We start from the raw sequence: 27,347 nt of genomic DNA on the forward strand, positions 1-27,347 counted from the left end.
AAGGATCTTCCAGAGAATGGGGAATGCCATCATCATTGCAGACTGGCTGATGAAGGGATTTATTTTTTGGGTTAGAATTACCATAAAGCCTAAAGGCCCCAACCTTATTGTGCATGTGCATGGTACGTGCAGCACAAACACATACTAGGAAAGCATCCCTGTCTTGAAGCGCTTACAATCTAAAACTAATGAACTAAACCAGTCTAAATTACTTGAAGCAGCCATCAGTGCTCCTAACTCAGGTTTGCTGACAACAGCACAGGAGTGGGTGAATCTGCATCTCCAGTGAACATATATTGCCAAATTGATATTCAGAAATATCTAGCCTGCTGAAGATGACTTTTTCTTTTATATTTGGCAAATTTACTATTTTTTTCATCAAACCTTGTTATTTGGCACATCACCACCACCCACTGACAATTTTTTAGATGAGCCATAATTTAGCCCTTTGGAATTTTCAGAATGGAAACTGTGCTTCAAAATCTCTAAAAAGTTAAATTCCTTCAGAAGAGACAGGTTTTGCACCTTGCCAAAACCAAAGCAATACCTCAAATTGACCTGTTCAGGCAGGTTTTGATAATTATATATAGACACACACATTCCCCTAAAACACTCATTTGGTGGACAGTCTAGAAAATATCAGTCTTTAAACATTAAGGGCTGTAACAAAGAAAACAAAAATGAAAACCCAAAATGAAAGGACAGATTAAAAACCCTACTGGTGTCTCAAAAGGAAGTTCCTTGGCTTGTATCCTTAGTCACTGCCAAGAAGAAAGGAGGGGAGAGGGCAGAGGAAGAGTACACCTTTGGTGAAGAATTGAATGTTATCAGAAACCAAAGCCACCGAGGGTATGTCAATGCTGCAATAAAAGACATGCACCATCAAGTATCAGGGCCTGGGTCAACTGACTTGGGCTCACGGGACTCAAGCTGTGGGGCTAAAAATAGCAGCGTAGAGGTTTGGGCTTGGGCTGGTGCCTGGGATCTGAAACTCCGAGGAGGGGGAAGGTCTCAGAAAAGCCCTGAGACCCTCCGCATTCGCAGGGTTTCAAAACCCAGGCTCCAGCCCAAGCTCAAAGGTCTACACTGTTAGCATCAGCCGCACAACCTGACCTACTCGCAAACCCAAGTCAATTGACCTGTGCTCAGACTCAGCATCACAGATTTTTTTTTGCAACAGAGACATATCCTGACCCTCCCTCAACCTAAACACTACTGTCCTTTACCACGACCACCCCCACAAAAAAGCCTCCCACCTGTAGAACTACAGAGGAACAAGGCAACTCTTTCAAAATCCATCGTTACATGGTTTAGTTTGTGTTTTTCCTGAGCAAGAAAATGCTAAAATGTCAGTAAAAAGAAAGGTTTCAGAGGAACAGCCGTGTTAGTCTGTATTCGCAAAAAGAAAAGGAGTACTTGTGGCACCTTAGAGACTAACCAATTTATTTGAGCATGAAAGCTCATGCTCAAATAAATTGGTTAGTCTCTAAGGTGCCACAAGTACTCCTTTTCTTTTTAGTAAAAAGAAAGTATGGGCCAGATTATATGATGAGAGCAATATCTACCTGCTTTACAGAGAGCTAGTTTCAGTTCCCTGAGTCTCCGCTTTGCTTTGTCCCAGACCTAGCATAGGTTACAGCAGCCCTGGGCTACTCTAACTTACACCAGCTTGCAAAGCTCCTCCCAAGCAACTGTACATCAGCTAGGAATAGATGGAGCACAGTTTGCCTGGCAATGCCCTCAACAGGCCTGTCCCTCATCCCTGACACTTCCCCAGCAACAGGGATGCTGCAGGAAGGGGATTGCCAAGAAGCCAGATTTTACTGCCACTGAGGAGGAATGGGCAGTATTGTCTCCTTCTGCACTGCCTGGTGACATAATGAGAGAAGAGTAATTCTGTGAATCTGGCCCACAGCCATACTCAAGAAACAATTCAACATTCATAAGTTTTTTTGAAAATGTCTTTTAAATTTCAACCCACTAACAATTTAGTGTTCTGGAGTTCAACTGGAATTGTTTCAAACAGCTGTCTTTTACTATTAGATGTACAAAAAATGTATGAGACAAAAACAAAACTTGACAAAAAGCAAACCTACAACGGTCCAATTCAGACCCAGTACCCTCTGGGAACCCAGTAAGGCTAATACTGTAAACTAATATTTTGTTATATTGTGATTTTATGCAATATGAGAATGAAAATCAATACACTCTGTCAATACATCATGGTCTCTAAATCAAATAGTATATACCTCCCCATCTGCCCCCATGTCTACATGCAACTCCCATTACTTTTAATAGGGAGTTGCATGTACATAAAAGTTGAATGTACATAACAGGGAGTGCAGGTACATAAAAACCAGATTTATGCCCTCTCCAAAAAGGGTGTTGAAGGCCCTTGGCACAATGAAACCACTGCTGTTCTGATGAATGCATTTGAGTTTGGGCTATCTGCACCAAGACAGGGTGTGCAGCTCATGTGCCACCAAATCTAGTTCTATGTGGACTTCTGGTGCATCTATACGCAGCATCTTCAAGGAGAACAGGAAGAGGAGGAAGGGATATATAATATAACAAGAGCCTAATATGTACAAATGTTGAGCATCTTAAATTCCAGATGAAGTCAATAGTAGCTGTGGGTGTTCAACATCTCTGAAAATCAAGTCCTAAGGGCCTGATCCAAAGCCTTTAAAGTAAATAGGAGTTTTTCTATTGGCTTCAAACCGAAATAGATTATGCCCTGAATAATTTGCCTAAGGTCATAAACATAAGTCTGTGTCAGACCTGGAAATTGAACTCTCCTGATTCCCAGCCCATTGTTTTAAACACAAACCCATCCATTCCATCCTTTCTTCCTGTTAACACAGGGCCACATCTAAAACACTGGGCCTCATTCTCCACAGCCTTGTACCTTGTGTAGTCATATACATTTGTGCAGAGTTCTGCATTGCAATTCTGATTTGGTAGCGTTTCATACCTCCTTTACACAGATGTAAGTGATTACAGAAGGTGCAAGGCAGTGGTGAATCAGGCCCAGTGTACTTAAACATGCCAAATATTCAAATCCTGGTCACTTCATGATAGTAACATTTAGATTCTACAAAAATATAATCTACTAATTAAGTGAGAATAAGATTTATATTCCCTGTTGTAGCAATCTTTGAAAGGACTTTTCCAAATATAACTGCTCTGCAATTTTTCTGTAGGGGATCATATCAAAGAGCGAGTAACCTTTTCTAACCTGACACATGGGAAGCTCTGACTTAAATAATTGGTATTTCTCTTTAGCTTTGTGCATAGTAGAAACAGAGGCACTTGAGGTTAACATCTAATATACCTGAAGTAATTCTGAGTTTCAAACACAGCCAAGCCGCAATCATTAAATGTCACGGGTTATTAGTCTGAAATGGTTTACAACAGACAAAAAGACCTACCTCAGGGTAAGGGTCAACTGTTGTTCCTTTGACTTCACCAAGTCTCCTACTTTAAAAGTAGTCAAGCCCAGAAAGTTTCGCTACAAAACACAGGGGAAAAGAGAGAGAAAGGAGGACATCATCATCAATTTCTGAAGTTTTAATCATTTCATTTTCAGCCCCATGCCTGCAAATCTGTCTTTTGTAGCAAGAGAGAAATTTTAAATTGGAACCCACTAGCTTGATGTATTATCCCGTAGAATACTTTCATACATCAGTGACACCATTATCAATAATTTGTAAAGCTCAGATTTTACAGACAGGAATCCATCTTTTTCATTAAAAACAATCAGTCTGACAATCTGACAAATAGCGGGCTGTAAAATGTACACTCGCAAGAAAAAGTTTCATTTAGTTTGAAGGTTTTTTTTTTTCCTATTCAAGTGATTTCTGTATCACAGCAAATGTTAAATCTTCAGTGTTTTACCAATGTTGTTCTTGCTACAGTAATTCCTCAAACCCTTAGGCATTATCTTCTTTGAACTCGAGATATTAATGTATTTGCTTGCTCGAGTTATTTTTATGTTGGGCTCAATACAAGTTATTAATAGAAATGCTGTATTTTCTGAGTATATAGCAATGTTTGTAAGCATGTTTCCTTGGGTATTTCCAACCAAGGGTGGACCAATTTTATTCCAGTACAAATAAAGAGAAATATACTCATCCAGCTACATTTTCTAAATTTCTGTTGACCTACTATGCTATATGTTGTCTTTCTACCAATGTCAGCCTTTTGCATCCTCAAGGAAATTATGCAAATATTTTTTGTTTTTCTCAAGAGAACTTTTTACCCTCTCTCAATATCTCTGCTGCTCAGCACTAAAACTTCACTTTACCAGTTGTACAAGAGTTCTTCTTACTCTAGGGACAATGAGCATGGAAAGAAAATAACCTAAAACTTTCTTCTATGAAGATTTTTTTTGAAAAATATACAGCAACTCACTGGAAGTTGATGTGAAGAAATTACAGATATTTTCATTAAGTCACATCAAGTATGCAAACATCATCAACAAATAAGCAGGGTTTTTTGCATAATAATTTTATTCTTTATTCCTTTTGTAAGGCTAACAAAAATGAAAGGTCTAACAGCAAATGCAATGTGCTTGCAGATGACAAAATCCAGGTATAGGTCTCGAGCACACTCACATGCTCTCAGGGTCAGCCCGGACCATATGGAGGTAGCACATTCAATCCTTGGAAAATGGAGACCAACATGTGTTTCAGCTGAGCTGCTCAGCAGCAGTATGACACCATCTGGCAAGCGTTGTACCCTGCCTTCCTTTGGTAAGGCCAGTCTGAATCAGGGCCTTGGAATTTTCGAATGTGGGCTCCAAAGTTTAGTACTCAGACAGGCTTTTAGGCACATAAAATGCATAGCTGGGAACCTAAGTGCCAATTTAAATGCCCAGATGTAGAGCCCTACAATTGGCTTCCGAGTTTAAAAGCTGGGTCTCCAGCATGGCCAAGCTGAAAGCCTCCTCAGGCTTATGTTGATGTCCATGTAATGATTCAGTTTCCATCCCTGGCTGCACAGTTAGGCAGGAAGGGAACGAAGATGGTATAAAACATACAAGCCGAGAGAAAGAGAAAAGGTGCCAAAGAGGCAAGCTGTGGGGAGGGGTGGACCAAAAGGAGGAAGTAAAGAAGAGGAAGACTGGAGACATGAGACAGAAACAGAGTGGGTAAAATAGTATGATTATGTAATTAAAGACTGTGCTGTGTCTTCACTGCCAAAAAGGTGCGTTTTTAAGTGAGATAGCTAACTCGACCCACCTATCTCACTATACCTCCCACAATGCCTTGTTTCTGCTAAGATTTTACAGCAAGACAGCAAACATATTCGCAATACAAATTAATAGTGGCAATTCCTTATATGAACGGAATGGGGGAGAAACAAACATCTTGCCCATTTGTGGTGGCCCTCACAAGCCAAGGCCCTACAGCGCGGCAAGGTCTCATAGCCTCTGCAATTAGCCTTGTGTTATCAGATGTTTGGCTGTGTGTGTGTGTGTTTTTTGTGTGCTGTCCCAGCTCTGTGCAGATAGTTGGCACAGCAGACCTCAATTAAACTGCCCAATGACCACAAGATCTGTTAAGGTACAAAGGCGCCTGGCCAGGTTTGTCGTTGAAGAAGCATGGTAATAGCACCTGCCAGACTCTACGAGGATACTAAGACATGTATGCCCATGACAATGGATGCAGCTCAGTGAATGGCGGGATTTTCCATTCCTCCCTAGGTTGGCCAAAGGGTTAAAGCAAGGTATCCCAACATTTATAGACTGAGACAAAATCTGGGATAAACAACTTGTGTATCACCTTACATGTTTCATGATGTTTGTTACCTCCCCTTGTACTTTCCTTCTGATGTTTCAGACAAAACATTCCTATTCACCATCTGTCTTTGTACTTTTACTTCTGATGTTTCAGACAAAATATCACTATTCATCATTTTTGTCAAACCGTTTTATTGTATGGTAGGATCGGGTGTTCTTGTGCTGGCCAGCTGGAAAGTGTTTACCTATTCAGTGTGTTGCAACAATGCTAGCAATAGTTCATGTACCAGTCACTGACTTGCAGGCAATCAGCTGCTTTTGACAGGACCTGACTGTTGCTCATAGCATAACTCACAGACTTTTGTTCAGGCCTTAGGGTTTGAACCAGGCCCATGCTTCAGGCTCTCCCTTTCTACTACACCTGGGTTCTCAGATCTCATAGGACACTGCTTAATACAATATAATTGTCCAGATGCCAAAACATTTTTTTCTGTTTCATCTTCTTAAATTCATATAAAAATACCTTCAAAATAATAATAAAAAAATGTTGTATGGCCCAGTGATCCGATGGAAATGGGTTACCTGGCCTTGCAATGGGCCTAGAATCTGAAAGGGTGCCTTGTGGCTAGCTATGGCACCAACAGGTGGTTAGGTCAGCATACCTACGTCACTCAGAAATCTGGATTTTTCACACCCATGACCAATGTAGCTATGTTGACCAGGCCTTGGACTCCTTTTTTTTGTGCTTTACCCAACTTTACCCTGGGCCCTGAATTGCCATGGCAATTTACAAACCAATCCAACTTTGCGTGTGTGATTTAGAGAGGTTTGAAAATTGAGCTTTAAACAACCTTAATTATAGAATAGCTAGGGCTCCTTCATAATTTTGCTAGTGCTGGTGAGACATTTGTGATAATAAATTATAAGAGACTTGTGTTGAATTGTTTGATTAATAAACTTAATCCACTTACCTAGCCAAAGAAAAAAGGAAGAAAGAAAAACATGTCTGCAATGGCCCCATGAAAGGCTGAAATACAGTTTGCTCACTGAGATTTAACTCTGCTGCCATACTGTACATTTTTCAAATGCATCCTGTTGGAACTATGCCAGGAATGATCCCTGGCAGTTCAAGGAGGAGAATTAGCACCTCAGAATAAAAATCAACTTAAAATCTTTCCCATCCATAGTTTGCTGTCTGCCCCAGCTCTTGTTTTGCCATCAGTCAGAAACGGGCATGTTTTATACATGTTTTGACTCCAGGCAGTAAGAGCAGAAAGCAGCCAAATCAGGCACTACTGCACTTGGGGGAAGGGGGTAAAATGGTTTTCAGCCAGAGCTACCCCTCCCTCCAGCATGCCACTGGACCCAGAATTGTGCAGAGAAGACAGCTGCCACTATGGGATCACTGGGACTCAAGCATTGACTCTCTTCCCCCCAGCTATGTGGCCTTGGGCGCAGAGAGGAGCCAGACAGAGACTCCAGCAGGAGGGAGCAGAAGCTGCCAAAGCTGAGTTCTTTGGAGAATGTTCAGCAGTTTTGACTAGAGATTCTGTCTTGCGCTGATTGGCTGTTTGCTCCAACCCCCTCCCTCCCTCACAGTCTCTTCATCTCAGCTTCACTCACACTGGCCACTCTTACTCTCCTTTCCACTGCCTTGTCCTCCCCACTCCACTCTTACTCTCCTTTCCGCTGCCTTGTCCTCCTCACTCCCTTTCCCTTAACTTTTCTTTCTATTTAGCTTATCCACACGCTAAGTAAACTCACCCCTCAAACGTATCACATTGTGGTGCTATCACATTGTTCACTCTGCTTGTGCGTTATACCTATCCTCTCTCCCTACTGTGTCTGTCTTGTCTAATTATATTGTAAGCTCTTAGGGGCAGGAACCATCTACTACTCTGGGTTTGTACAGAGCCTAGCACAACGGAGCCCCATTTTTGGTTGCCAATTAGACACTACTGTAATAAACATGATTAATTTGTACTAGAAGTGGGTATGGTCACATGATGGAAGATCAGACAAAAAGAAAAGGGGAGCCACTCCCCCCCCAACTTCTGAATTCCAGTGCTGGATAGAGCAGGAAACAAACCAGAACCAACATAATTTGCTACCATGAATTTATTATTATTTATACACATCACCATCACAGATGAATTTGATACTGTACATGTCCCAGTCTAAATTGTTTGCAAGGTTTTTTGATTTAAGGATTTTGATTTAGTGCCAATTCCCCACTCCTAATTCTATATTTCTTCTCTGTGGCTGGGAAAAGGGAGTGTCTATGTGCCTGTGCATGCTGCCAAAATGCAAGAGTGATTCTGGATACTTTAGAATGCAATCTGGGAAATCACTGGGTTATTATTAAACCTTAACAGAGATGTGTGGCAGGGTGGACTAGGTCTGGAAGCCCCCTGTGGGAGGCCTCATGGTCCTGCATCACCCTGCCCCAGAATAGATCAGAGAGAAATCCAACAGACAGCCTAGAGTGGCTGCAGAGGAGCAGCCAATCCGGGGCCAGAAGAGCCCTATATAAGACAAGCAGCAGAGCAAAGAAGTTCAGTTTCTGTGTGGAGCTTGATGAGGGAGGACTGAGGGCCTAGCTGGCTGGTTGAACAGCAGGACTGCAGATAGCTCAGTGCAGAGAGCTCACCAGGTAGAACTGAGCCCAGCGGATGCTGCCAAAGACCAGGTGCCTGGCTGGACAGAATAGTAACAGAGCTGTCGAAAGGTCAGTGTGGGCAGGCTGAGCCCGGGGGACTGAGCATAAAACCTGGCCAGACCAGATGAGAGTACCGAGATGGGCCCTGCTTGTCTGGTACCAGACTGAGCCCAGGGAGGGCTGCTGAAAAGGAACCCTGTTGAGGGTACCAAGATGGGCTCCAGCTAGGTGTCTGAAAAAGGCAGCGCCTCTGGGAAGAAGTCTAAGAACTACAGCCCCATACCAGGGCAGTGATAAGAACTCAGGACTTTATACCAGAAGGGGGGGGACAGCATGTGTGGCTTGGCCAGAGGGCTGAGCTGCCAAAGACCAGCCAAGAGAACCAGTAGCTGTGGGGTGCTCAGATGAAGCAGGTGCCTCCCTGATGTAAGACCAAAAAAGAAAAAGCAGGCTCACACCTGAGAGAAAGGAGGCCATCCATGAGAGGGGGGTACTGCCTCTCCCTCCCATGAAAAGACTGTTTGCAGGCACTATTGGACAGAGAAAAGGGGGCACGCTTGAGAGGTGGGTGTTGACGCCGTTACAGGATGCCATTTCTCCTCAAGCCTGTGGAATTTCAATTTTATCGGATATACACATTGCTAGCCCTCACCCAGGAGGAACACTCTCTTCCTCCCCCAAAATTAGGTCAGTACCACAATGGGCTCTTTAAATATTATGTCACTTCTTATTCAGACACCAAATACAGCTGCTATGGCAGTGCTGATTGACCTTATTCCTGAAACCCAAAGACCAGGCTGGTCAAGGGAGTGTGAGCACAAGCTCTGTATCTGACCCAGACTGCTTGCAAGGCACTAGCAGAAACTCTAGAAAACCGGACTGGCCTCCGGATAAAAATCCTCCTTAAGGAAAAAGCCTGAAGTTTAGAGTCAAGAAGTAAATGCACTAGAATCCATCAATCTCTGAGTTTATTACTCCTGTCATGATCCTCTATTAATTTAATTCAACTTCTAATGCAAAGTAAGTTTATAAGCTGCCTAGCTAACAGAAATCACTTACCCCAACATCTGTTCTTGACTCCTTGTGTTCAGACAGGACACGGATGCGGACCTGGGAAAAACAAATCAGTTGTGGGTTTGGTATTTCTTGAAAGGGAAATCAGAGAGAGACTTGCTTATGGATTTATTTCCATTGCTTTCTACCTTTTTTGGGGGGGGGTGAGGGGGAGGGTACTGGGGGACTGGTGCCAATCCAGTCAGTTTCTAAACACTAATTTTCTTTTAATAATTTACCACTTCAATTTTTTTGGCATCCTGCTAAAGTCCTATTTCTGAGAAACTCATTTATCATTCGGAAACTTCCTGATTCTCCGCAGCAGAGAGGACTATACTCAACTGCTTCTTTCATAACTTCAGACCTTTACCAAAATGACTGTTAGGTTATAAAATACCTCACAGCCTCTTTACCTAGAGTCACTCTCAGGAACCAACATTCTTCAAACAGTAGAACGACTTATGAATATAACAGGGTGGATTATATTGCAGTTTCTCCTACAAAAGTCCACGATTTCATGCATACACACTTATAAACACTTCACCCACGTATGTATGTATCTTGGGAGTTTTCTACACCCTAACTTGGACTGGTTTAACTAAGGGTATTTTTAAACCAGTTTAGTTAAACCAGTACAAGTCTGTGTGTAGATACTCTTACTTCAGTTTAAAAGTAGCTTATTTGATTGTTCCAAAGTGGGTAAACACTTGAATAGACATTGGGCCTGAGAGAGAATGAGAGAGAAAATGACTTTGTAGTCCAGTGTTTAAGGCACCCAGGCAGAAGGTGGGAGACCCAGGGTCCAGTTCCCTCCTCTAATCATTATTTCATTGTTCACAATTGGACAACTTTAACAGGAGAGACTGAGGGAGTCTCACATCAGAATATCCCATAGTTCAATGGTTAGAGCACTTTCCTGAGAAGTGGGAGATCACTGTTCAAATCTCTTTCTCCCCTCTCTCCCGGTACAGAGGAGGGAATGGAACCTGGTGAGTGCTCTAACCATTGGGCTCACAGTTACTGCATAATGTGGGCACCAGCAACACTACCTCCTCCTGCTGCGAGATTCTGAATAAGACATGATCTGGTAGGTGGCCTCTGAGCATACCTACTGGATCAGGCAACTCAGGCAGACAAATATCTATCTTCCCCCCTCAGGCAGACGAATATCTATCTATCTTTCATGAATTGCTCTGGGGCTTAGTCAAGAGGTAGGCATTCAGATGCCTAGAGAAGGCAACAGAGCACAGATGCAGAAACGTAGGCACGGAGAAAATTTGGACCATGAAAAATTAGGCATTAAGTGAGTTTAAGTGCCTACGAAGTTCACAGTGGAGCCAAAACTGGGACTTAGGTGCCTAACTCTGGGGTTTAGATGCCTTAGTACTTTTGTGATACCCTGTACCTGTCTCCTTTCCACAAGCCCTTCAAGGTCATCTGTGTACCTAGGCATTCATGGAAGGCACAGTCCCTGCACTCCTTCTAAGAGTAGGGCCTCAAGTTGTCCCTGGCCTTTTACAGGATGCATCTTCCTTGTATGCATGACTACCCTTCATTTCGCCAACAAAGACCAAGGAAAATCTGGCCTAATATTCATTTTAATAATCTGTTTTCCAAACACTGATAATTGTAGGTATTTTTAGTATGTATATAATTTTCTTATGTGGAACCTTAGAATGAAGTTGAAACTCAGTACAGTCTTTCTAAACATTTCTTATGTTGGCATTTGTCATAAAACAGAACCCACTCATCCTTTAACACCCCCACACACACACCTGTTAGTTTAAATATGAGATGAGAGTTAAGGAGCTCTTTCATAGAATCATAGAATATCAGGGTTGGAAGGGACCTCAGGAGGTCATCTAGTCCAACCCCCTGCTCAAAGCAGGGCCAATCCCCAATTAAATCATCCCAGCCAGGGCTTTGTCAAGCCTGACCTTAAAAACTTCTATGGAAGGAGATTTTACTACCTCCCTAGGTAACGCATTCCAGTGTTTCACCACCCTCCTAGTGAAAAAGTTTTTCCTAATATCCAACCTAAACCTCCCCCACTGCAACTTGAGACCATTACTCCTTGTCCTGTCATCTTCTACCATTGAGAATAGTCTAGAACCATCCTCTTTGGAACCACCTCTCAGGTAGTTGAAAGCAGCTATCAAATCCCCTCTCATTCTTCTCTTCTGCAGACTAAACAATCCCAGTTCCCTCAGCCTCTCCTCAGAAGTCATGTGTTCCAGACCCCTAATCATTTTTGTTGCCCTTCGCTGGACTCTCTCCAATTTATCCACATCCTTCTTGTAGTGTAGGGCCCAAAACTGGACACAGTACTCCAGATGAGGCCTCACCAATGTCGAATAGAGGGAAACGATCACGTCCCTCGATCTGCTGGCTATACCCCTACGTATACATCCCAAAATGCCACTGGCCTTCTTGGCAACAAGGGCACACTGTTGACTCATATCCTGCTTCTTGTCCACTGTCACCCCTAGGTCCTTTTCCACAGAACTGCTGCGAAAGAACCTTTCCTTAAAGGTACCCAGAGTTTGGAGTGAGGAAACATTTCTCTTCTCAGGCAGTTGCTGTGCTATGATTTTCACAGTAAGAAGAATATTTCTTTCACAAAAGCCTGGAGACAGCAAGGAAATGTTACATTTCACCCACTGAAGGACCAATCATCTGGTCCACATTAAAAATGTATGGGAATCCTCATTTGGCTATTATTAGATATTCCTGTGTATTCCTCCAGTTAAACTGGCAGGTCAGAGGAATATTGCTTTTATGCAGACCACTTATTTCTACTTTTCACATAAAGTTAATATTTAAAATTTAGAGTAGTTATAAACACGTTTTACAAGTGAAAATAGGCAATGGAGTGGCTACAGTTAGTATGCATTTTTAACAAAATAAATCTGTGAAAGCTCATAACTAAAAAGTAACATCTGGCCCAGAGTTGCAGTGATGTAATCCCCTTTTCTTATTAAAATGATTATAAACTATTTTTTATATAATATGAGCAAACAATTTGTTTAAGAACTACTGTACAAACTATCTGTACTTCAGTGATTTCTATGGAGCTGTTTGCATCCAGACTCCTATTCAGCAAAACTTTCAAGTCATGTTTAATTTTAAGCATATGCGTGAGTCCTGTTAAAACTGAAGTCCAACTGATTTGTTGAACTGAAGTCCTTGGGCACCGATGAAAAAACTAACTAGATGGTAAATTCTACAGAATACTGAGTGTCCTCTACTCTCACAGAAGTCAATACAAATGGAGAGGTCTCACACCTCACAGGAGGTACTCAGAACCTTGCAAGACTGGTCCCGTACTCTATTGTATATTGCCCCAATTTTGGAGAGCAAGCATTCTTCTGCATAGAGAATCTTTCTTGAATCAGGACCTATATGAGGCAGGGATGGAGGAAATGTATAAAACAGCAAACCTAGAGTGCAGATTTCTGTGTGGTAAAAATATCCACTTTAATATACAGTGAATTAATCAAATGAGGGAAACAATGTCTGTTAAGATGAAGAATTGCAAAAGAACAACTTTAATTTAAATAAACACTGAGGGATTAGTTAGAAAAATTATTTACAAACGTTGTCACTTTGAGTTGCTTTCTGATTCAGCCATATTCACACACCTTTTTCTGACCACTTTAGAGTCAATTTTTATGCAAACAAATTTTTGCTAGGACTAATGCCAGAGAACAGCTGCCTTTTGTGTAAGTGGCTGTAGTAATAAGATTACATGTGAAAACAGGTATTTATAAGGGCTGCTCAAAAATTTTTTTAAACTGTTCTTCAATGAAAAACAGTTTTCAGCTGAATGAATTTTACTGTGAAAATTTTGTGTGTGGAAATTTTCAGTTTTTTGTCAAACTGGACACCCAAAAACTGAAATATTTTGATTCAGATATTCCACAATGCCACACGGGAGTCATAGTTGGGTTGCCTTGCGTACCAATGCCCCTGTCTGGGCTGTGCTCCCCACCTAGATATCATCTCCCATGAGACTCCCATGATGCACTGCCTCCCCTTGCGAAGAGGGCAGACCAGGACGCCTCAGAGATGTAGTCCAACCAGGGAGGCCAGACTACTGAGAAAAATGGGAGTATGAGGCATCTTAATTACAGCTTCGATGAGACACCGTAAAGGCATTTTTCAGTTCAACTATTCTGGGTTTTGGTCGAAGTAGTGTTTGATTTGTTTGTTTTTTTCTTCATCAAAAAGTCAAAATGTTCCACCAAAAACAGGACCTATTTTCCAACCTGCTCTTTTATTTATGGCTTGTGCTGGAATGGCTCAAACTCTTTTTTTTTCCTTTTTTTTTAAATGAAGTTTTGGACAACAGGAAACAGAAATAACAACATGTGACCTATTAAACTTCACAAACAACAACAGTAAATAGGCAAAGAAACAGTCAAAACAAAATGGTGATTTTCAAAGAACTCACAGGCTGAAATATATTTACATAAAGTGTTCAGAAAATAATTATAAATAACTAACACATTCATCAAAGTCTCTAGATAATATACAAAAGGAAGAAAAGGTAATAGTTCACCCAGCTCTAGACCGAAGTCATGATGAAAAATGAAACACAGAATTAAAAAGAATTTTGAAAAGCAAATAATCTCTCAGTACATTTTGTAACTAAACAAACTACTGCTACTTTTTGGCATCTCGTTATAAATAGGAAACCCTCAGCTTCACAAGGGGATAATTAGGGCAATTCTAACCCATTTTCCACAACTAAAGATAAACTTGAATCTCAGACACACAATACGCTATCAGAGGGTGTTTTCTTTCCCCTAATTTGCTCTGTGCTTTTGAGAGTAAAATCTGACCCATCAAGGAGTTTGTTTGCTCTGGTCTGGAACAAGATGAAGCAAACCTTAACAAATTACTTTCTTACACTCAGAGACCATATGTTTTTTCAAGACAGTAGAAAAGATAAACATGCAGCGCAGTTCTCTGACTTGTATTTGCCCTGTAGATGAACAGAAGGCATTGCAACTATCACTATTACAAATTAGAAAAATCAGGTGGGTGAGGTAATACCTTTTATTAGACAAGGCTCATCCTGGGACCAACATGGCTACAACAACACTGCAAACTAGTAAAAATATTAATTAGAAATTTTAATCTCTTTACCACACATTCACAGCACAAAGAATCATTATTAACATTAGAACACAATCCATATTTAGTGCACGTACCACCGAATTATCTAAGTGCCAAATTTCTCCATGCATAAAAAGTTACATTGAGTTTCAACTATCCTTCTTGTAGTCCTTTACCAAAATGTAAAAGACAGTATTGTATTATTAAACAGGGCATCTATTTTGGTCATTCATGGCATACTACTTCACATCTACACTATGTTGGAGATCAGTTGACTGAGCCATTATCATTACCAACACCTCCTCAGTGCTATAAAAGAATTAGCATAATTAAAAACGAAGACACTTTTTATTCTTACACCTTTTAACATGTCATAGGCAATTAATTCAAAGTGGAAGTGAAAGAGCATTTCTTTTCTTTTTTGAATATTTCATGCCTGACCTAAGTTCAAGCCTCTCTTCATGTCAGTTTATAACTGAAGGCTTGGTTTGTATATAGTATATTTCTTTCTTATTATGATGATTTAAAGTTATATTAACAGGCTAGATTCAGCTCTGTTACATCAGTGTAAATCTTGAGTAACTCCACTGGCTTCTGAAGTGGCTCATAGTACTTATTACTCTGAATTGCACATGTATTATACAGTTCATACCTTCTATTAAGTGCTCCAGCCGTCTCATAGTAAGCAGATTTTTGCCACATGTAGTTATTATGAGAATACATCACGAGGTGAGACAAAGTAAGATTGACCACTGTAGTATTCCTTGGTAAGGTGATCTACGGTCCTGGCTATGCTAGCCTTTTCCGGGAAGTATTCCACTGATGGTAGCAATGGTCAAAGTCCTATTGCAGATAAGGCAGTCATGTTCATTGACAGTTCTACTCCCATTTTATCTGGACCTGCTCTGAGAAAGCACCTTTTCTGTGCAGGCACCCTTTCTGCACAAGTAATTGCCTCTACTGACATTTTGTCTGGAGAGCGCGGGCACTGAACACAGAGCCAGCAGCACTAGCATCTACAGAAGGTGCAGGTGGGGGTACGACCATAATCACGCCACCCTAACCACTGCAGAACTTGCCAGTGATGGAGGGGAGTGCAAGCTGCACTCTCCTTAGGGTGTCAGAGCTGATGCTTCAGCAGAGTCAACCAGAATCCCACTTCAAGTTCTTGCTGCAGTGCAGGAACTCTACATACCCCTTTCCTCAGTCTAGCTACATCTCTAAAACGCCATGCAAGCCAATTGTGGCATATAAATAAGTAATACTACTGCTGTCATGAATACAACAAAATGTAATTACCATAATAAATGGGGTAGAAAGAATAAGATTGCTGGAGGGTGTAGAGTTGGCTCAGGTATCAAACGCCAAGAAATCTTCACTTGTACATGGAAGGGGTCTGGCATTAATAAAGGTGAATGGTCAAGTGCCATAAACATCAGTATTAGAGATGTTAGCTCTTATGACCAGGAAGAGATGCAACATGGTGGAGAAGTTTGGTGACAACACAAAAATGGAAGAGGTAGCAGAACTTAGCAACACTATGTTTCGTGTTGGTCAGTTTTGTAAGACTTTAGTATTCCTGGTTCAAGGTTGCTAACTGAAATCCAAGTCTTGAAACTATAGATAATGATATCACACTTTGTTAGAAAAACAAAAAAGGACTATTCTGGAGATACTGGTTTTCCCGAAAATTATGGTAAGATTTTGGAGGTTGTAACTTACTGCATGACTGCTGACAGTGCCTGGCACAACTGAAATTTTTCAGATTTTTACATTAATTATGCAGCATTCGCCAGCTCCTTAACTTTTACAGAATAGGCCTCCTTCTCCTATGTTTTGCAGATTTATTTTTAAAAGAAGGTATTTATGAAACAACGAACAACTACAGAGCCAACGGTATTTCCTCTTTAGTTAGAAGATTAACCCTTTACTGGACAGTTTAAATGACATAACTTCAGGCAGCAAAGACATACATTGTATTTAAACAGTCTTTGTCACACAATTGTTTATAGAACAGGAGACATGGTTCTAATATAAAATTTAATACCGGACAAATGGGAAACAAGAAAACAGAATTTAAAGGATTTTCACCCTACCACAGTGCCCTGGCACAAGGTGGAATATGTGCCCGCTCTTGTTTGGATTGGGTTACATCAAGGGCTACAATTACAAAAAAGATAAATTTATGTACCTGAAGTGCCCAAATGAAAGCAAAAGCATACCCGCATACAGCTGAACACTTTTACTAGGTGGTGTTTAAAGCTCAGGTTGTAGCTCCCCTTATGGAGTAGGGGTAGTATAAGCATCTTTCCTCCCTACTTGTGCCCACCATCCCCATCCGCTGCATGAGCCTGCTAAATCATGGACAGAATTGCTCCTCCCCTAAGGAGCAATTTCCAAGAGAGGATGGGGTGAGCAAAGAGGACAGGGAATTTAAAGAGGTGTCACAGAGTGCTCTTCTCCCCCGCTCTCATGCAACTGGAGAGTCACTGGAGACATTCCACTTCTCCGAGGCAGAATGCCTCCCAATGCTCCCCCAAGGACAGTGTGTGTCTGCACCACTCCCAGATCCAGGGCAGTGGCTAAAGAGTGCAAAGACTATGAAAAACACTGGGAGATTTCCCTGAGTGAGGACTGAGGTCAGCAGGATTTGGACCAATAGTATGTGGAACTTGATGTATAAATAAAGGAGAGGACAAAAGTAAATTGGCAGTCATGGATAAAGGGTCCTCTGTATGGTCAGACAAATACATTTTCAACAGTTAGGGTGGCAAACTGCACTCCGATGCTTACAAAACTAATTCCATGCTTCCTCAATTATAAAGCAACATCCTTTCTGTAATGATTTGCTTATCTTTTCCCATAAATTAAAAAATGATAGATTTGAGTGTAAACATATTTAGAAAATTGTTTCCCCCCATTTTGTTTTTATTAGTCTTACATTAAGAAGTCAGCCATAACACCTCCCCCAAATCCATACAACAATATAAAATAACAAATGAAGAGACCAAAAATAAAATTTCAGGGACTATGAAAATCATACCTTTTACACAGTTATAACACCACCACTATCTATGTCTGATTCTCTGTCACACAGCTATTCATATGACAGATAACTTACTCTTGAAGACAGAGCCCAAGTTCAATCTATATCTCACAGTCAAAGTAAATATGAAAAGGCTGCCAAATCTGTCTGTGTAAATTCAAATAATTTAATGTGTGTTCAGTATACATAATGAAAAAAATGAAAGAAGGGGAAAGGCCTATTTATTTAACTTGCTAATAAGGTACACAGTATGAGCAATATGTTCATTTTTTAACTATTTGAAAGAACAATTTTTCCAGCGATAAAGATCTGACAAACTATAATTAATATATGGGAGGGAATAAAAGTAATTTGAAGAAAAATGGTCTTTATAAATTAAAGATAATTAACAATTGAGCCTCAGCATCATGAAAAATAGATGTTCACCTACTGCCATTCATTAATTTCTTCTTTACAGAGACTCAGAGTACAGATCGTCTGTGGGTGTAAATGGCTGTCACTTTGTTAACTTCAGTGGAGGTGGAAAGGTCACACATTGTTGGCCCTAGCAAAACTACAACAAAATACAGGTCCACACTGTAATAGCTTCCCCACAACTTCCTCTGCACAGTGGAAACACCTTTATTGGGTTCTAGGAGCAGGTGCAGGCAAAGGAAGACCTTGCCATGTGACTTCAATGCACGTATCAGACACCCATAAAAGAAAACAGTTACCAGATGTAGATCAATCACTGGGGGCCTGAGACACTGGCCTACTCAGAAAAATGAAAAGTGAAAGTAAAGTAAAGGCACCATTCACAGCTGTTAATTTAACTGCATGGTAGTAAAGGCACCATTCACCGCTGTTAACTGCATGGTAGTATTTCCATCTCTTGGAAAAAGAATCGAAAAGGAGACAGATGCTCAAATGCCCCACAAACTGCTTAGTGCATTTTATAATGAAGGGCTCTGTGGTGCTCAATGATCGCATAGTGCTTAATGTGCTTACAAGAGCTATGCTGTATTCTGAGTCCGGTTCCATTTGGCTGCACATAACAAGAGTTTCACAGCATCCTGCCCAGACTCTGTCTGGGAAGATCAACCCTTAAAGGCATAGCTACGAATACCACAAGCTCCAAGGCAGCAGCAGCATCATAACTTCATGGAAGGTGCCCACAGTTCAGTGAACAGCCTGGCTTGATGTACTCTTCTGAGGGTCTTTAATTACTAAGCACAGAAGACCTTAAAGCAAGTGACTGTGACCCAACTAAAATTTTGACCTGCTGCAGCCACTGGCAATCACACAAGGACTCTCAGACCACACATATATATCCCCACAAAAATAAAGTGACCTTGAACACAGTGAATCATCCAGATTTCATCACAGTGATAAGCAACAATTGATACGGTCAACACTGATCTTAGGTAGCTACATCATTAACTGAAATGTACATGCTTCTGTTTCACTTAGCTGTTGGTTGCCAGTCAGTTTTTATGGCTCAGGAAAGCACCCTAACTTCAATTTTTTTTGTCATTATATTGCCTGATTTTTCTAAGAGTAGCAAAATATGTGAATGGTTTTCCACCTGTCTCCAGTTACTGTTGAACAAAATGCAGGCAGGTTAAAATACTGCACAATTAGATATTCTACACACCACCTCAGTTTCTAAATTTTACATAGTATAGCACCATGCCTGGTAGGTTTTGTATTCATGAGAAAGTAGTATTTTGTCTTATGTTGCTAATTTTCTTCACACAAATGTATGACCCATAATGCAAATTAGAATAAGGGATAAGTAAGTTAATGAGCAAGAGGATGCTGTAAGACAAAATTCTGAGTACAAAAACTTCTTCCTGAATTGTTTAAAATTTGATGAATGGTGCACTATTACTCAGGGCATCTCACAAGATGCTGAAATGAGTTAGCTCAAGTTTCTTGAATGTAATAAGCATTTCAACGGCACTTTTGAAAAAATAAAATCCGTTTTTCTGTGTGTGTTCCATTTTGCATGTCAAAGCCCATAGCTATTTGTTTAAAATACATTCAAATTTTAGCCTCAGAAATCTTACTACAAATCAAAGCATCCTAACACCCTAAATGAAATGCAAGCTACAAGCAAGATAGGCACTTTATACCTGTGTTAACTGTATGTATTCCCAACATTCCTAGTGCTTGAAAGCATACACCAACATTCAATTAAACAATTCAAATAAATTATACAAATACAATTCAAACATTAAACACAAAAACATTCTTCCTTCCCTAAGCAACCGAAGACCTTTCAATATTTTATATATGGTTTTCATAGGCTTTCTGGCTTGGGGGAGCACTTGAAAGCTAGAATCTTAAAATTCTAAATTATTTGCATCTGGAACAGTCCTATTCCTGCTATACACATTCTATCTAATCTTCCTTTAAAAGTTGGTATTCTTGCTTTGTGGGTGCCTAGAGAGTCAGACTATAGAAGGTCTCCTAACTTCAGAAGCACAGTGAGCTAGCTTAATTACATAATAAAGCAACGGGGCTGTCCATTTCTCACTCCCTGTGATGGAAGAAGCAAAGAGAACTGCCAATACAATTTCCCAGTCAAAAAGCTAAATGTTTTTGGATTTCCTTTATTTAAAGTGAATTGCACTGCAAGCTTTTTACAAAAAGAAAAGGAGTACTTGTGGCACCTTAGAGACTAACCAATTTATTTGAGCATGAGCTTTCGTGAGCTACAGCTCACTTCATTGGATGCATACCGTGGAAACTGCAGCAGACTTTATATACACACAGAGAATATGAAACAATACCTCCTCCCACCCCACTGTCCTGCTGGTAATAGCTTATCTAAAGTGATCATCAGGTTGGGCCATTTCCAGCACAAATCCAGGTTTTCTCACCCTCCACCCCCCCACACAAATTCACTCTCCTGCTGGTGATAGCCCATCCAAAGTGACAACTCTTTACACAATGTGCATGATAATCAAGTTGGGCCATTTCTGGCACAAATCCAGGTTCTCTCACCCCCTCACCCCCCTCCCAAAAACCACACACACAAACTCACTATCCTGCTGGTAATAGCTCATCCAAAGTGACCATTCTCCCTACAATGTGCATGATAATCAAGGTGGGCCATTTCCAGCACAAATCCAGGTTTTCTCACATCCCCCACACCCCCATACACACACAAACTCACTCTCCTGCTGGTAATAGCTCATCCAAACTGACCACTCTCCAAGTTTAAATCCAAGTTAAACCAGAACATCGGGGGGGGGGTAGGAAAAAACAAGAGGAAATAGGTTACCTTGCATAATGACTTAGCCACTCCCAGTCTCTATTTAAGCCTAAATTAATAGTATCCAATTTGCAAATGAATTCCAATTCAGCAGTTTCTCGCTGGAGTCTGGATTTGAAGTTTTTTTGTTTTAAGATAGCGACCTTCATGTCTGTGATTGCGTGACCAGAGAGATTGAAGTGTTCTCCGACTGGTTTATGAATGTTATAATTCTTGACATCTGATTTGTGTCCATTTATTCTTTTACGTAGAGACTGTCCAGTTTGACCAATGTACATGGCAGAGGGGCATTGCTGGCTCATGATGGCATATATCACATTGGTGGATGTGCAGGTGAACGAGCCTCTGATAGTGTGGCTGATGTTATTAGGCCCTGTGATGGTGTCCCCTGAATAGATATGTGGGCACAATTGGCAACGGGCTTTGTTGCAAGGATAAGTTCCTGGGTTAGTGGTTCTGTTGTGTGGTATGTGGTTGTTGGTGAGTATTTGCTTCAGGTTGCGGGACTGTCTGTAGGCAAGGACTGGCCTGTCTCGCAAGATTTGTGAGAGTGTTGGGTCATCCTTTAGGATAGGTTGTAGATCCTTAATAATGCGTTGGAGGGGTTTTAGTTGGGGGCTGAAGGTGACGGCTAGTGGCATTCTGTTATTCTGTTATTTTCTTTGTTAGGCCTGTCCTGTAGTAGGTAACTTCTGATTGATGACATCTTCATCATCTGGACCCATGGAAAAGAAGCCCTTGAGGAATTCCCCCATGATTTCAACAATTTCCATCCCACCACCAACCTCAGCCTGGTCCAGTCCACACAAGAGATCCACTTCCTGGACACTACAGTGCTAATAAACAATGATCACATAAACACCATCCTATACCGGAAACCTACTGACCGCTATTCCTACCTGCATGCCTCCAGCTTTCACCCTGACCACACCACACGATCCATCGTCTACAGCCAAGCTCTGCGATACAACCGCATTTGCTCCAACCCCTCAGACAGAGACAAACACCTACAAGATCTCTGTCAAACTTTCTTACAACTACAATACCCACCTGCAGAAGTAAAGAAACAGATTGATAGAGCCAGAAGAGTTCCCAGAAGTTACCTACTACAGGACAGGCCTAACAAAGAAAATAACAGAATGCCACTAGCCGTCACCTTCAGCCCCCAACTAAAACCCCTCCAACGCATTATTAAGGATCTACAACCTATCCTAAAGGATGACCCAACACTCTCACAAATCTTGCGAGACAGGCCAATCCTTGCCTACAGACAGTCCTGCAACCTGAAGCAAATACTCACCAACAACCACATACCACACAACAGAACCACTAACCCAGGAACTTATCCTTGCAACAAAGCCCGTTGCCAATTGTGCCCACATATCTATTCAGGGGACACCATCACAGGGCCTAATAACATCAGCCACACTATCAGAGGCTCGTTCACCTGCACATCCACCAATGTGATATATGCCATCATGAGCCAGCAATGCCCCTCTGCCATGTACATTGGTCAAACTGGACAGTCTCTACGTAAAAGAATAAATGGACACAAATCAGATGTCAAGAATTATAACATTCATAAACCAGTCGGAGAACACTTCAATCTCTCTGGTCACGCAATCACAGACATGAAGGTCGCTATCTTAAAACAAAAAAACTTCAAATCCAGACTCCAGCGAGAAACTGCTGAATTGGAATTCATTTGCAAATTGGATACTATTAATTTAGGCTTAAATAGAGACTGGGAGTGGCTAAGTCATTATGCAAGGTAGCCTATTTCCTCTTGTTTTTTCCTACCCCCCCCCCGATGTTCTGGTTTAACTTGGATTTAAACTTGGAGAGTGGTCAGTTTGGATGAGCTATTACCAGCAGGAGAGTGAGTTTGTGTGTGTATGGGGGTGCGGGGGATGTGAGAAAACCTGGATTTGTGCTGGAAATGGCCCACCTTGATTATCATGCACATTGTAGGGAGAATGGTCACTTTGGATGAGCTATTACCAGCAGGATAGTGAGTTTGTGTGTGTGGTTTTTGGGAGGGGGGTGAGGGGGTCAGAGAACCTGGATTTGTGCTGGAAATGGCCCAACCTGATGATCACTTTTGAGAATCTATTTTATGTCCTTAGGTTAAAAAACAAACAAATTAGCAGGACAGTGGGGTGGGAGGAGGTATTGTTTCGTATTCTCTGTGTGTATATAAAGTCTGCTGCAGTTTCCACGGTATGCATCCGATGAAGTGAGCTGTAGCTCACGAAAACTCATGCTCAAATAAATTGGTTAGTCTCTAAGGTGCCACAAGTACTCCTTTTCTTTTTGCGAATACAGACTAACACGGCTGTTACTCTGAAGCTTTTTACAGTAATTCTGTGCCAAAATACCTGAACTCTGCTATGGATGAGCCACCTGTAGAGTTGTGTCTACACTAAGGAATTTCAGCAAGAGAATTCCACCAGTTAGTACCTGTTCAGCTGTATAAGAGCTGAACAGCCCTTGCATAAAAGGGACTCCAGCTGCTTAAAATGGCTCTACCATCACATCAGTTAATCTGATCAGCGTTTGTAGGCAGTGTCCAACACAAAGGTTAATGTGTTTCCAATGGAAAGCATGTTCTAAAGATAAGAGACATGCTGTATCTTTGCTTCATCTTAGAATATAAAGTACAGTATATGAACATTTTCTATCAAATGACCCCAAGCAAAAAAAAAAAAAAAAACAGAACAAGTTTGCTGGTCAGAAAACAAGAAAAGTAATAACCAAAAAATGCCACTTATACTGTACATCTCCTTGTGTTTGGGAGCCCAAATTAGAATCAGAAAAAAAATTATTTGGGGATTTTATTCACTTATACAAGTCAGAATGCTCTGCAAGATCAAGACACGAGTTCAGTCTAATTGGAAAGAAACTCCATGCTACGTGTACACATATGCACATATTTTACTTCTATGTCTAAATCTAGTAGCACAGTCTCAAATATGTGAGTTGCCAGATTATGATAGTTTTTGTTCTGTTTTAAAACATAGATAAGCTTATAAAAGTTACCCTTTTACATTTGCTTTTTAAAGCAGAAGCTCAGCAGTCATCAGATGCAGAGGAGCTCAGACAGGTGGGAAAGGAGAAAATGTGTTCCTTTTACTGCACAAGGGTAATCATCTGGAATGTCCTTAATTTCTTTACATTTAAGATGATGTTGGGGACAGGGAAAGCATCTGAAAACCTAATAAAAGTGGTTTATTACTTTTATCTTAAATACTGCTGATAGAGGGCTAATTTCTGACTGCCCCCTCCTCAGGAAAAACTTAGATTGACTTCCTGGGACTTAAACTGATAGAATGTTAGCTACTGTATAGCATTGCTAGGCAGTTATCCTAAAATTAATATAATAATAAACCTAAGAGCTTGATCCCACAAAAAGACCTGCAAGCCAGGAAAGGTCACAGGTCTCAGCACTGCAGAAGGTCTTAAGCTATTCAACACAAATTGAAGCCTGCGCAAGGAACTCCTCCTCCCCAAAATAACAGCTCCTCATCTGCAAGTAGCAGAGCTTCCTAGGAGGCAGAAAACATACATATCAGATCTCCAACACCCACAGTCCTTATTCCCATCAAAATCCCAGGCACCCCCACACAAACACCAGTTTGGTAAGGGGAAGTTAATGGACAACTCTAATTGGCAGAAACTTTTGTATAGGGTCACGGATAGGAGGCAGTAGCAGTGCTAGAGGCATAGTCGCAGAAAGTCACAGGAAGATTTTTTTTGTTTGTTTTATTTATTTTTTAAAGAAAACCCTTTCATTTTGGGAAGGGATTCTGATTGTTGGTGGGCTGTGTTGTTTAAAGGGGCCCAATTCTCCTCCAGTTAGAACTCAGAGAAAACAATTCCCTCTGGATTATCATGGTGATGACGGAGATATAAGGTTAGACATACAGACAGATGTGGGGGTACATTTTAAAGTTTCTCATGATTTCTTGCTTTCTTTTCCTTAATATACATGTTCATTTCTGTCAGAGAGCCCACTTAGGCCAAGCCCACAGTCATACCTCCTCAGATAATGGTCCTTCCAATATGACAGAAATAGAGCTTCCAGGTAACCCAGCACTGCTTAGGATCATGGTCCCTTTCGCCTTCTTTTGCAATTCACTGATATTCAGCCATTTCACATGCTTTTCAGGACAGCGGGGAATTTTCTCCCTGGAGTTCCTGCATCCTGTATCTAGGAGTTCGAAGTATATAGAAATCTCGTTGGGCCAGAGACACACAGTTTTGTGGAAGGAAGTATTACTTGACCATAGGAAGGGGGCAAGTTCCTTATCAGAATGAGGATTAATCTTCCTGAACATGCAGGCTGGGATGCTTCCAGAGCTTCGGTGTGCCAGCATCTGAGGAAGGGAAGGCATTTCTGTTGATGTAGACCCTATCAGTATAATGTAAAATAAAACCACATCCAATGTTTAATAAAGTGGTTTCAAAGTCAATGCTGGTCAAAGGCTCCCTTAGGCGTTGTGTAGGACTCTTATATTGCTAGGGGCATGTAACAGAATAAAAACAGACAGGTGCTCAGCTGTTATTTGTAGTTCACAAAAACAAGAGGGATTCACTGAGCAAAAAGAGGAAAGAAATTACATTTACCAACAAATTGCTAAATTACTAACGAAAACGGTCTCTGTGCACATCACGAAAAGTCAGACTTTACTCACTTTAAGCACCACCACTGAAATCCATAGAACTATATGTTAGGGTAAAGGCTGCAGCATCAGACCCAAACACCACAAAGCTCACCAGCATACTATAGATCCCGGTCACAAGATGATGTGGCAAGACCAAAGTGATCACCATAATATTACCAATAGCTTTTTACAAACTTGAACATTTCTGAAGGAGAAAGTGTTTTGGAGCAATAAAGATTTGGACAAACCCCAAACAAGGCAGCTTTTGTTCATGCTGCATCCTAAAAGTTTAAAATATATATGTGTGCGTGTGTGTATATATACACACACCACCAAGAAATGTGCACTACAGTCACACTATGAAGAGTTTTGTGTTAATATGTAAAAACTAACCACTAGTAACATGAATCTATTCTCTCCTTTGAGAATCTATTTTATGTCCTTAGGTTAAAAAACAAACAAATAAAACAACCAACCTTAAAACCTTCATACTTGAAATTAGGCACCTAAATGTATACATACAGGTACCCAAATAACAGGCCTGATTTTCAGAAGTACTGAACACCACAAGCTTCCATGGATTGCAACCCTCCTTCTGTACAAGTTGCCATTCTGTAGTGAGATAAGAAACTGAAAAAAAAAGTCACAGCTGACATCAAAAGGGGTTCTGGAGTAATGGAGGCTCCCTGGTAACTCAGATAGAAGGCCAGAGTCTGAACCTGGAGCTAACAGCTGATCCCCCTCCATGTGTTACTGGCACATAGTGTATCTCACTATGTTTAATCCCTGTTTGTTACCTATCCCTCTACTTAGTTACCTGAATTTTCCTCTCCTAATAGCAATCTCTCAACACCACATAGGTTACAAAATTCCATCCAGGGTCTAAGGCAGAACTATACGTCTGTACATGGGCAGCCGCTATTATGTGGACTCACATTATGGGTACAGCAAGCTGTGAACTGCTGTATGTGGGAATTCTAAAAAAACCTGATGTGTCTCTCTTTTCTCCACTGCTCATTATAAAGTAATAACAAGGAACCCAACACATGGTACCACTGTTTTTTGTTTTTTTAGTATCAGAGAAGTTGTTATTCGTAAACATTTGTATACTGAGTATTAATTATCTCGATCTCAAAAACATTTAATAGAATAATGGGATTTCCTTATTTGAGAGTTTGAGTCACTGTAGCATATATTTTCATAGTGAAGTGAAGCTCTTTTCTATATTGTCAACTTTCTTTTTAAGCTTAGCTGTGTTATGCAACATGAGAGTGCTTTTACATATGCAATATTAAGTTCTTGCAGAGCCCCTGGTTAAAAATGAATAAATTATGAGCATTCTACATTGAGGCTGACAAGTAGGATCAGGAGGGGGATAGTCATGGCTGACAGTAGGAAGCAATTACTTTATATTCTCATTCTCATCGTTCACAAAATCTGAATATAGTATTATGTTAACGTTTTGTTTCAGAATCCACATTTTTCTCATGCAAATGTTTGAGACTCAGATTAAGTGTCAAATACTTAAAAATATTTAGCTGTGCTTTTTCTAATTTCACAATTGTATTCATTAATTTAATTCCTATACCCTTCAGCAGCAATTTTTGGTTTGGCTCTGTCATAAACATAAAGGGAAGGGTAAACCCCTTTGAAATCCCTCCTGGCCAGGGGAAAGCTCCTCTCACCTGTAAAGGGTTAAGAAGCTAAAGGTAACCTCGCTGGCACCTGACCAAAATGACCAATGAGGAGACAAGATACTTTCAAAAGCTGGGAGGAGGGAGAGAAACAAAGGGTCTGTGTGT

General features: G+C 40.9%; 1 protein-coding gene across 9 annotated transcripts in view; it reads right to left on the minus strand.

The window, feature by feature from the left end:
• INPP4B (inositol polyphosphate-4-phosphatase type II B) overlaps positions 1-27,347 on the minus strand; it is a 476,089-nt gene that overhangs the window by 184,396 nt on the left and 264,346 nt on the right. For all 9 annotated transcript variants that reach the window (XM_048847033.2, XM_048847031.2, XM_048847032.2 and 6 more), the window contains 2 exons: positions 9,462-9,512; positions 3,432-3,511 (listed from right to left, as the gene is read on the minus strand). In XM_048847033.2, the coding sequence (XP_048702990.2) occupies positions 3,432-3,511; positions 9,462-9,512 (131 nt within the window). The remainder of the gene's footprint in view (positions 1-3,431; positions 3,512-9,461; positions 9,513-27,347) is intronic.

The sequence above is a fragment of the Caretta caretta genome, chromosome 4 (assembly GCF_965140235.1).
Source record: "Caretta caretta isolate rCarCar2 chromosome 4, rCarCar1.hap1, whole genome shotgun sequence".
Classification (NCBI taxonomy): Eukaryota; Metazoa; Chordata; order Testudines; family Cheloniidae; genus Caretta; species Caretta caretta.